At 50.6% G+C, this 12,019-nt stretch overlaps 1 protein-coding gene across 2 annotated transcripts in view; it reads left to right on the top strand.

Annotated features, from left to right (window-relative positions):
- The window catches only part of TFAP4 (transcription factor AP-4), a 36,725-nt gene extending 30,277 nt beyond the window's left edge, over positions 1 to 6,448 (top strand). For both annotated transcript variants that reach the window (XM_019507558.1, XM_019507557.1), the window contains exons 6-7: positions 2,994 to 3,152; positions 4,891 to 6,448. In XM_019507558.1, the coding sequence (XP_019363103.1) occupies positions 2,994 to 3,152; positions 4,891 to 5,085 (354 nt within the window). In that variant the 3' untranslated portion in view covers positions 5,086 to 6,448. The remainder of the gene's footprint in view (positions 1 to 2,993; positions 3,153 to 4,890) is intronic.
- Positions 6,449 to 12,019: the final 5,571 nt, after the last annotated feature.

Below are 12,019 nucleotides of genomic sequence, written 5' to 3'. Positions count from 1 at the left end.
CTGTCACTGCTGGTGGTGTCTGTGGGTGCTCACCGCTCACCACCCCTCCCCCCACTGCCACCATGCCCTGCCAGGTGCTGTGGGCATGCGGTGTTCATGCAGGGAACCCACTTCTCCTAAGCAGCCCCCACATGCACAGTCCCCCCACACCTACCCACACAGAGTCGCATCTCCCCACCCCCCTTCCCATCCACTCCTGCAAACCCCACATCCCGCCCCCCATCACACACCCACCATGTGATAAGGAAATCCAAAGCAAACATTAAAACATAGATATTTAGGATTTATTTTATTATGATGCTAGAGATGGGCGTCCAGATTTCTTTAACACTGTAAATATAACAATAAAGCATTGCCCGTCTGCTCAATCTCCCTTTCTCTCTCTTCTGTTCTAATTGTGGAAGAATGTGGATTTTGGGGTATTTTAAAAAATGAATTTGGGATGCTGCCTCAGCAGTCTAGCTGACACAAAGGGCTAGTATCCCCAGATACCAATTGCCTGGGCCCCAGAAGCTCCTGAGGTCAAGTAACCCTGAGTTGCTGGCCAGAGCAGGTTTTTTGTATTGCTGGGGCCAGGACAAGGTAGCTTTTTTTACTGCTGGGGACAGCACAGGTGCTGGCCTCGGGCTCTATCTCCCCCTGGCTGCAGATCAGGGAGGAGCCAGGCAGGGTTATCTTGCCCCAAGTGGCACAATTTGCTCCACAACAAGGTGCATGTCTGAGCACGTGCGCTGAGGTAAAAGGCCCCGGCTCAAGCCTGTACCCCTTCTATTTGAGCTGCTGCAAGCGCATGTGCCCAAGGTGGCTGAAGTAGCGAGGCTGCTGCTTCCCTGACATTTTCCTGTGATCTGTAACCTTGTAGGGCTGCTATATCAAAGCACTGTAGTCAGATAGCATCCAAAGCTGACACTGGGTTCAGGGGCAGTATTTTGGTTGCTTTTCAACAGGCAGAGGTGTTCTGCTCCTTTTCTCAAAGGTCATAGTGATCTATGCCCTCACACTGGGGAACAGATAAATCAGTGGTGTTGAGGGGACGACAAGAGATCAGCATTGTTGCAAACATGCTGTCAGGATGTAGCTCCTTTTCTCCATGTGAGGTAATTTCTGCCTCCTCAAAACCAGGTGCTGGTGATTGTTGGGAACTTTCTGGAAAGCAGAAGCAGATCTGACTAGCATGATGGATTTATGGTCTGCCTCCCCATCCAGCCAACCCTCCAGATCTGGCTCCTTCAGACTTGCTTCTTCCCCTTAGTTGAAGGAAGACCTTTTGGGAATAATTTCAGGGATGGTGATGTTGAGGTAATAGAGGCAGTTGAGTTGTTCCCACGTGCAGGACAAGGGCTTCTACAAGATGAGTGTAACCAAGCTACAGCTGTGCTGGGCCAAGTAATATTGGTGCTGAGATGGACTATACTGAAAAATAAGCCATTGAATGCAAATGCTGGTTTTTTGTTAGGCTAGAAGCTTTCTGAACACCCCTCATGTTGAGAGCGTTGATTCTAGAGCTTGTCCATGTTGCTCTGGTCTCAGCAGTTGCTGTTTAATTATCCCTCCAGCAGAAGGGGAATAGTCCAGGATAGACCATGTTGCTACCTCCCATGGGATCAGGTCATGGTAAGACCTTGGCAGAGGGGCAGGCTTTGCTCAGGGAGACAGTGGCTGGGATAGTCTGACAGTAGAGCAATAAATTTTGTGTTAAACACCTTACATCGGCTGTTTAGAGATTGTGGTCTGGAATGTAATGCCTTCTGGCATTTCTCATTTCTCTGTTTACGGGCCCCAGACCCTCCTGGCCAGCCCTGCTGTCTAGGGGACAAACAGGGACAGACTTCAGGCTCAGTGACTGGTGTCTCACTATGGGGCTCCCAATTCTCTTGGCTGTGGAACGGCAGGATTCTCACTTGTGGTTTAAGCATGTGGTGAAGGAGAGACACAGACATCTGATTTGCCTCTGAACAGCTGCAGTCCTGCAACCACCTTCTTGTTGAGTTGCCCAGACTGCTTGCCAGCAACCCCTGAGGGGGGTTATGTGGGTTCTTGTGTACCATCCATCTCCAGAGGCCTTAAGAAAATTAACTAATTGCTTCTCTTCAGTGTCTTCTTCCCTGGCTGGGGGCAAGGGAGCAGAAGTAAGTGACTCCTTCTTTGCCCTTTTGCCTCCAAAAGCCTGGATTTGCATCAGCCTTTAATACTCCCAAAAAATAAATCTTGCCCAATTCTCAAAGACAGCGTCTGATCCAGCACTGGTGGATTGGGCTACGGGTCTGTCTGTCTGCACTGTTTAGCTGCTCTGTTTTATTGACCACCCCCCCTCGTGTTCACTTCTGTGCAGTCTTTCAGCCTTTGTATCTTGTTTTAAGACTCAGTGTTTAATGTCAGAGCACAGATCATGACCCATCATGCACATAGCAAAGCCCAGCCTTTCCTTCTCTTACTCTGCAGGAGGGTTTGGACTGAGAGGTAGACTTGTGAGCCGTCCCGTGTAGGCATCCATTCTTTGGCTACATGGGTGGTGAAGTGAAACTAGAGGTACATGGGGGCAGTGTAACTGTTATCTTCTCCAGTGCCAGAATGCAGTAGTGCTGCTGGGGATGTGACTGACTGAGTGGCTGGTGATGGACTCCAAGTGGCCTTCTGGGATTTCTGAGCCTTCTTTTTGCTCAGCCCACCAAGAGCTCATGGTTGAGCAATTATTTGTGGGTACAGAGAGGTATGGGTGGGAACCTCAGAAAGGGTGAGGAAGAGAGGACTCCAGGAAGAGTTGGAGAAAGGCTTCTGTCCCTTGTCCCCTGAGCTAGCTGCAGAATGACAGTTTCCTGGGGATGGAGCCCTAGCACTTGCTTGGTTCCCGTTGCACTGTATCCTGGCCCCTGTAGCTATGGGAGAGTCCTCCTAGCCCACACTTTTTATATTCTGCATCTAGCTTGTAGGCATCCTGTCACGAGTGCTGGAAAAGAGGTTACTGCAACAGTTTCAATACTTTCTCTTCCTAGCTGCTGCCAGCACACGGCCCCCCAGCACCCACCCATCATCCCACTGTGATTGTACCAGCTCCTCCTCCTTCCCATCATGTTACCGTGGTAACCATGGGTCCATCCTCTGTAATCAACACGGTCTCTACATCCAGGCAAAACCTGGACACCATTGTTCAGGTAAGGGGATATGTTTGAGGTGTGGGTGGTAGGGAGAGGGGGTGGAATGGGAGAAAACTGCAGGTACCTACTAGAGAATGGGGAAGGTTCATTTTGGGGCATCCTTTAGCAGTAGCCCCTTAGTAGGCTGAAGCTGGGGACCCTAGGAAGGCATTGAGAGAGGTAGTTAGCTGTGTTAGCCTGAAGTCAGGCAGGGCAGGCTGGCACCTTGGAGACTAATTGGCTTAGGGAAGCATGAGCTTTTGTAAGTGACAGCCTACTTCTTCAGGTGCTGTGAGTGGGCTTGCAGAAAGAAGATGTTGGGGCTGATGTTGAGCAAACCTCCAAAGCTGCCTGTGGTGTGGTGCATAGTGCTGAGATTGCCACATGCTCAGGAATAGGAGTAGTGTGGGCCCAGAGAGAGTCTGTCAGCAATGCCAGACCCAGAAAGACCATCTGTCAGCATTGCCAGACCCTGGAAAGAATGCTGTTCCAGCCTGGAGCATTTTGGCAACATCTCCTAGTTTCATCCTGCTCTTGAGTCAGATGCAGTGCTTTACCACCCAAGGCATTGGAAATGAGGTTGGCCCTGGGCCTGGGCCTGGGCTGGTGCATACTGCAAAGCAGGATGCTGTTTGCCATTGATGGGGACCCAGCTGGGACTAATGGGAGACTGGGCACTAGAGGAGCCTCTCTTTTTAAAGAATGTGGATGCCCAGGTGGCTCATCCCTTGGGCAGGGCTCCCCTGCCTCCATTCCTTCTCACTGGGTGCATCTACATGAGACACTTACTGAAAAATAGCATAGTTTATTACACAGTAAGCATGTATGTCTACATATAAACATGCTTACTGCACAGTAAACCTCGCTAATAGCAAGTAAATTTGCTGCCTGTGAATGCAAGTAGCAAATGTATTCATGAGTAGTTACTGTGCAGTAGCACTTATATAGATGCCTAACCAAGAGCAAATCTGCCCTTGCCCCTGGAAGGTGCCTGCTGCTGGGATGGATTCTGCCACTGGAGCCCAGGTAGGGACTGACCCCTTTCCTTGGCAGCAGGGAGCTCCAAGGCCCCTGCTTCAAGATTGTGATTGGGGAGTGGGGGCAGGGAGATACCTGTAGAGCTGGTGCTGGGAGCTAAAGATCTCCCAGCACCAGCCCCACAGTTGCAAAGTTGGTGCTGGGAGATCCCTGCTGGTAGAGGTTGGGGAGCCTGTTCTCTGCTCAGCTCCATGATTGTTGTGCTGGGTGGGGAACAGGCTGGGAATCCTGGCCCAGCCAGGGGCTTGCTGGTAGCTGCCCCACCAATGGACTAGGGTAGGGGGCTGGGACCTGCTCCTCAGCTGCAGCTCTCTCCAAGTCCCCTGCCATGATCAGGGAACCGAGGCTCTGCGCTCCCTGCTGCTAGGGCAGGGGGACATTGTCCCTGCCCCAGCAGCAGGCAGCCCCCCCTGGGACAGGGAACAATATCCCAGCCCTGGCCAGAAAACAGCTATCTCCTGGACCAGTGCTCCGTGCTAGCCCCTGGGCTAGTACTCAGGGGGAGCATCAAGTTCCCCCTGGTGGCTGCGGCAGGGTCCCGTTGCAGAGCTGCAGGAAGTGGGAGCAAGTTTGCTGCTAGGAGCAGCAAATCTTCTGATGTCCATGCATGTGTAGATGCCTGCCCAGGAGCGTTTACTTGCGAGTAGTTTTACTAGCAAGTAAACTGATCTCGGATCAAATGTATATGTTGACGTGCCCACTGTGTTTTCTCTGCCAGGCAATCCAGCACATTGAAGGGACACAGGAGAAGCAGCTGCTGGAGGAGGAGCAGAGGCGCGCGGTCATTGTGACACCCGTCCGGGTGTGCCCGGAGCCCTCCAACTCCGACACTGCCTCTGACACAGAGGGTGATGATAGTGACGCAATGGATCAGAGCAAGGAAGATGTCTCGGGGGAGGGGGAACTGCCCTGACACCCCCCCCCAGCCAACAGCTGGGAATGGGGGCAAGGGAGGGGAATGTCAGAGAATATGCTGAAATTTTTACAAAATACAATGAAATTTGGGTCTCTTTTATGACCTTTTCCAATACTGTAAATCGGAGCGCTAGAACCAGACAAACTGAATGGTCACTCTTCAGTTCAAAGCAAGTGGGGGTGGGGGAGGGAGGTAGGGAGGAGGGGTGCAGTGTTAATGGGTCGGCACTAAGGGGCAGTGTTAACTAGCAAAGGGCCAAAACTGGAACCCGGGATCTGAGCCCAGAAGAACTGCTGAGGATTTGGATAATGGGGCCCCTGGCTCCAGATCACCCGCTGTTTTGAAAAACTGACCCCCTACCTACAGTGAGTCTCTCAAAACCAAACCAGCCTCGGTTTAATTCACCACTGGTGTGGCCAGGTGATATCCAGCATGGGGGCTTGGCAGCATCCGTGGACCGGCCTGAGTAATTGTTTCTGTTTGTTGATAGTTTTTGTTATTTTTTAAAAAAAAAAGGAGGAAAAAAACTTAAAGGGACACTGTTAGCTGAAGTCGCACTGCGCAAAGCGCATAGTCTCCACCCCTCTTCCGAGCTCCCAGTCCAACTCACAGGGAGCAGAGAGGAAAGTGTCAGGCTGCTCAGGCAGGATGACAGTGTGCCTGGCGGGTGTGTAGTCAGTTTTGCTACTTTTGCAACCCCTTTGCCAGTTTCCCCATGTTTGAACTCAGATGGCAATGGGAAGAGAGAGACTTCAGAAAGCCAAAGTGGGGGCCGGGGATTGTAAAAGCAGCAGAGTGGTCAGGGGACCCAGGGGCAGGAGCATGCCCTCACTTTGAAAAGGAAACATTGATTTTAAATTTGGCCATGTTCCTTTACTTTTAAAATACAAAAATCCTGATAAATCCACAGCCATCCCAGCCCCCACAGTGGGAGCTGCCCAACCCAACAATATCTGCTTCACATTTTTTGTTTTCTCTTTTGTTTCTTCCTGTAAGCACTTAATCCATTGTGTGGGGTCTGACAGGTCAGAAGAACTCTTCTGTTTTGTGATTGTTGCTTCCATTTTTTTTGGTTGTGTTTTTTTTTATTTCCCTGTCTCCCCTCCATGCCCCTCCCTGTTTGGCTGTAGGTTTAGGCCAGTGTTGTGTAGAACCTTGTTGGTATTTGGTAGGTTCCTCCCCAGCCGCAGTTTTCTCTGTTTCTTTCATTTTTGTATTTTTTTGTTTTTGTTTTTTTACGATTTTTCAGGTCTTTGTGTTCATTGAGAAGCTATTATATTTTGTTAAGAAAGTGGGAAAAAAAATGAGGCTTGTGCCTTTGTAAAGAAACAAAATAAAGTTTGTACTTTGTTTTTTAGAATTTCTGCCTGGCATCTGTCTGTGGAGTCCTGTGCCAGGCATCAGCAGGGCTATGGCCTGTGTAACTGGAGGGGGAGTGGGCTGGGATCCTGGGGCTGCTCTTGGGACATCTGCAATATCTTTGAGTTTGTCTTCAGACTCGGGAGTGCTGGTGAGAACACCCCATCCATTTTGCTTCTGCTTGGATTTGCCAAATCCAGAAATGAGGGGATGTGTAGCCAGCTCTGGCCCCAAGCCAGAGTGAGAGGAGGTGTTCATACAGCCTCTGCAGCAACCCTGGGAGAGTCACCAAGAAACGGGTTCTGCCTTTACACCATCTCCGTGTTCTTGGCCAAACTGGCAGGCAGTACAGAAGTGTCCTGCGTGCAAGCTCCAGCATGCACTTGAGCTCTCAGTCTCGGCCTCAGTGGCACCAGGTTGAATGCTCAGGGCTGTTCCTGAGCTATTCTTGCTGCCTCATTTATGAGCTTTGGCATGTGCAGAGTAGGTGCAAGGGGGAAGGGCTTGTTTTCTCAGTTCTGTTCCTGGGTTTACTCCACAGCCTGAAGAGCAGCTTTCAGGACTGCTGTAAGAGCTTGGAGTTGGCACACACAGGCAGGGTGTGGGTGGCCTGTGGTACAGTGGCAGTGCACTGTGTACTCCACAGGTGGTGTTGATGTGCTCTTAGACACCAGATGTATCCAATGAGTTGGGTCTGGCAACTTTACTGCATTTGCTGTCCATGCAGAACCTGTTTCCATTACAAGAGTGTCTACCTCTGACAGTTGCCAAGAAAATCTCTGTGGTGTGAATAGGTTGTGCCATGTGCCAGCTCCCTGGACCAGTAGCTGTGGGAGCTAATTCTGCAGTTCTCACTCCATGTGGCACTTACTGCTGAAAGAAACTGATTGTGTTAGTGCATGGGATGGGGAGGATTTGAGAAATGCAAAGGGAAGGTCTGTCCTGTACTTGGTGGCAGCTGTCCCAAAAGGGCCCTTTATTATACTGTACCCACTAGCTGAGTACAGCAGCCCAGCTCTGCCACAGATAGGGATTGTCTTTAAATTTATACCCTGGTTCATGAGCCACAATTACAAGGTTGTGGTTTTAACCCTCTGTCACCTTCTGTAGCAGGGAGTGATGGAGACATGAGGTTGGACACTGCACAGTAGATGGACCGAAGCTTGCTTTGGGGAGGTCCATCAGACTGCATGTGGAATGCTGATAACATCCTCTTTGAGCTGATGCTGGTGCACATGGTGCTTGGAGGACACCCCAGTTGCCCTCCGGGTCATGGCTAAGAAAACTGCCAGTTCCTGTGGCCCTGGTCTTCACATTCAACCTCTCAAAAATAAGGGCCCAAAGTGAACCTCTGGGCTTGCAGGCATGCTGATCTCTAGTAGCACTTGTTCATGGCAACTCAGCAGCCATACTTAGGAATTTCATGCTCCCTCATGAGCACCAAAGCTACTCAATCTCTCTGAGCCATTGTGTGCTAGCGATGTATGGACTAAGCTCAGGACTGCTATTGTTGTGCACTCCCCTACCCACATCCTGCTGCTCCACTCTCCCAAGTTCCATCTTTGTTCCTGGATCCTGTGGGATGTCAAATAAGTAGTATCTTGAATTGCCCAGAAAGGGGGCCATTACAGGTTACTTACTCTAATTGTTGTTCGGTTAAAAAACAACCTTCCTTCTAGGACTTTGTCTTGCTCCTGTCACCATAGGCTTTTCCACATGCAGTAGTAGCAGTAGCACAATACCTGGGCTGCTTCCCTTCCTGGGCTAGGGATAGTCTCTGTGGGAGAAACCATCCCATAGATAGCTTGGGGTTGGGGGAGGAGAAGAGCATGGATGATGCCATGAATATTCCTTTTGGTATAGTGTAAGAGGCCAATAGAATGGGAAGCTTTGTACTATTTTCTAAAGGGAATTGGAGTCCACATTCATCTCATCATCTTCAGAAGTCCAGTTAGCCTGGCGGGCCTTAGGAAGGCTCAAATGCTGTCTTGAAAGATTTTTTGAGCTGCATTAAATCAGTTTGCACATCTGTTTCCATGACACTTTGGTTGGTTAAAAGCACAGCAGTGGGATATGGCAGAAATCTCAGGCCTTTACCATAGACAATGAGGCAGTGGAAATGAGCCCCATGAAAGTAGTGGTTTAGGTTTCTGTCATGGTACTGAAAATGAGTGCTATTAAGGCAATGGGTGTCCTCCATCCACTGACGGCAAAATCCGCTGCTGGCAAAGCTCAATGAAAGTAATAATCCTGACAAAAATGCTGGGCGGCTTCACTGCAGGCAGCCACTGCTGAACTCGTTTCCCCAAGTGCCTTCTTCCCCTCAGGCAGGCAAGTTTCTTTGGGTACCAACTATTTACCTTGCAAATGACCTTGTTGCCTATGTCCTTAAACCAGGGGTGAGCAAAATGTGGCTCACTAGGCCATTCTATCTGGCCTGCAGGGCCCCTAAAAAATTTAGAAAATATTTATCTGCCCCTGGCTGCCTATCATGTGGCCCTCCATGGCTTGCCAAAACTCAGTAAGTGGCCCTCCATCCAAAATAATTGCCTGCCCCTGCCTTAAACTAACATGGCTACAACCTACACCCTTTCTTCCCTCCAGGCCTCATGAGAATGTGGTACTGTGAACCCTACAGGCAAACTCATGGGTAGGAACAGAGAATCCATCTCCCAAAAGCCTGTTCAGGGCAGGGTGTATGAACAAGGAATATGCACAGACAATGGGAACAGACTGCACTCCCTGAAACAGGAATGATCAGCAGCACCAAGAGCAGGGTCTGGGGGTGTATAAGGCTGCTGGGTTCCTTTCCTTAGCTGACTGTGCAGACTAATAGAATTAATGTCAGAGGAGGAGGCTGATGGGTTGCCACCTTTTGTACTACCAGGTGTACTTATACCCTAGAGCATAGACTCAGCTTTAGTCAGCTAAGCTAAATCAGGTCTCTGCTATGTGGCTGTGGAGAAAAATAATCTTGAAAATGTCCCCAGAAGGCCCAGGCAGCAGGTGAAACCCTCTAATTTCATGTCATCATGACCTGGATCTTGAGTTGGTCTCAAGCCCTGGTGGGATGAGAGACACTGTGCCTGAACTTTTGAGGGTTGGCAACACTACTAAAGCTCCCTCAGCTGTTTTCATTAGAGTAATTTCTGCAGGAGAGCCTTGTGGTAATGTCCTCCTTTTGCTGCAGCTGCCTGAGTTACTGGGTAGGCTGGGGTCCTCTATGCAGTCAGCATGTAGAGAGAGGGTGGCTTGGGGTTATGGTGTTGATGGTTATGGCCACTAGGTGGTGGAATTGCTCCACTCACTCCTCTGAACACTGGTCCTAGGCTGAGCTGATGTCCCCACCAGGCATCTTGCACGCTCAAAAATGCTGGAAATTACTGGGAGCAAATTGGCCCCAGTGAGCCCATATCTAATGTGGGGAGGTGGAAAAACTGTCAGCACAGGCTCAAGGAGGTGAGGGATAGATGAGAAAGGGCTTGTGCTGGCTGAGTTCTTGACATCTAGTCCTCGGCCAGCCATCAGTCAGCCATAGGAGAGAGTCATGTTTCTCAGGAAGGACTAATTTGTTGAAGGGGTCTCTTGGGCTTCTAAGGATGGAAAATTAGAGAGAGTGCAGCGTCCTGCTGGATAGCTGCTTGTCCCAGCACTCTGGTGCCTGCAGAGGCCAGTTTCCTGTTCAGAGCTGGTCGCTTTGAGGGGCCCACAAGGAGATGCTCACGAAGCACTGGTCTCCACAGTGTGGTCTTATTTGCTTCTAAGGGCAGAAGGGATAGGATCACCACTAAACCCCTCTCTCTTTCTGTCTCTAGCTTCCCCTTGCTCCCTTCTGGTCCTGCGTGGCCCTCAGTAGTCACCCAGCCAGCCCAGGGTCATGCCGGTAGCACAGGGCTGTGCCTTGTTGGAGAGCAGATCATAAAGTTTGTGACTTTACTGGGGATGCGTGCTCCCTGTGAGGATGACAGGTGCACTCATCTACCATGGCTATGTTTCTAGTCATGCGTGTCTGCTGTCCTGAGCTGCTTCCTGGCACATGCTGGAGGGTAAATGGGAAAGGCCAGATGGGCCTGCTCTATGGATCTCATTGGAGTCATGCTTGGTGGCAGGACGGAGGGGCACTGAAGGGAAAAAAACCCTAATAACTAAAGCTCTGTCTCCCCTGCAACCCAGTCCCTGACCTCCCACCCCTTTCAGCCAGGTGTGTATCATGACTAAGTCAGAGTGAGAGCAGGCCCTCTGTTCTCTGCCCATGCACACAGACTGAGCCTATGTTCTCCACCCTGCTTGGTTGGCCCACCTCTATGCCACCTTGTTAATTGTCTCCTGGCTCCCACTCCTCCAGCTGATCCTTCCCCTATGGCTCCATACTCTTTTTTTCCTCAGCTTTGCTCTTTTCTTCCCTTTCGCTCACTTTGCTCATTTCTTTCTTCCTCACCCTGCTCCTCTTCACTTGGCTCTCATCCCCCTTCCTCTTTCCCTACACATTTCTCCTACTCATTGCTAACGTCACCCACACACCTCTGTGGGTCTGCTTGCTGGGGATTGTCTTGAGGACCCTGGACAACAGAGGCTGGGGATCTGAGGATGGTCTGAAAGTGCTGGGGCACACAGGAATAATGCCTGGCAGGGCCTGTCTCAGGAATGTCTCTATTGCTTACAGAGCTGAGGACAGAGGTAGTGTCATTGGCAGCTGTGACAGGAGGGCCCTCTCCAGCTGGTGGAGGAGATGCTGTTCTTTGGCCTGCAGCACAGGGAGACTTGACTCCACGGTTTTGAGAACAGGGGGGTCTGTTCATCCTGAGCATCTCGTCACCAAAGTTTCCTGTGAGGCAGAGGAGCAACATTAGAACCAGTTTACAGATGGGGTAACTGAGGCACAGGATGCTGTAATGACAGCCAGGCAGCACCAGAAAACTAACCCAGGACTCCAGGCTCTCCAGGCTCCATGGAGATTTCCCATGCCAGTCACATTGTACTTTCACTGTGCTGCCAAATGCAATGACTGTGTTTGAATCAAAGCTCTCCCACCCAGGTCTGCCTATCCTCCACTCAGCTCTGCAGCACAGTCATGATCCTGGGCTAATGATGGCTTGCAGGGCCCCTGTGGGAAGAAGCTGGTATCACACACATCCAGTGGGTGAGGGGGAAGTAGGAGAAAGCCCATAGCTTCCAGGCAGAGCTGGGAAACAGGTTGTCAGGCCAGGCAAACTGTGGAAATGACATAATGGGGCTTTGAACAGGCAAGCTGAAGGCCCTGCCAAGGACTTCCTTGAAGCAGGATCCTGCTCCTCAACACCCTTTCTTGCATCAGCAGGTGCATCACGAGCAGGTCTAGGGAAGTGATACTTCCCCTCTATGCAGCATTGGTGAGGCCGCAGCTGGAGTATTGCATCCAGTTTTGGATGCCGCACTTCAAGAGGGATGTGGACAACCCTGAGAGGGTTCAGAGGAGAGCTACTCATATGGTTGAGGGCCTGCAGATAAGACCCTATGAAGACAGACTGAGGGACCTGAATCTCGTCAGCAAGAAAAGGCCGAGAGGCGATCTTGTGGCTGCCTACAAACTCAT

Source organism: Gavialis gangeticus, unplaced genomic scaffold (genome assembly GCF_001723915.1).
Source record: "Gavialis gangeticus isolate Ggan-Ray unplaced genomic scaffold, GavGan_comp1, whole genome shotgun sequence".
NCBI classification, from domain to species: Eukaryota; Metazoa; Chordata; order Crocodylia; family Gavialidae; genus Gavialis; species Gavialis gangeticus.
The sequence above is the reverse complement of the archived record's forward strand: the minus strand, read 5'-3'. Positions and strand labels throughout refer to the sequence as shown.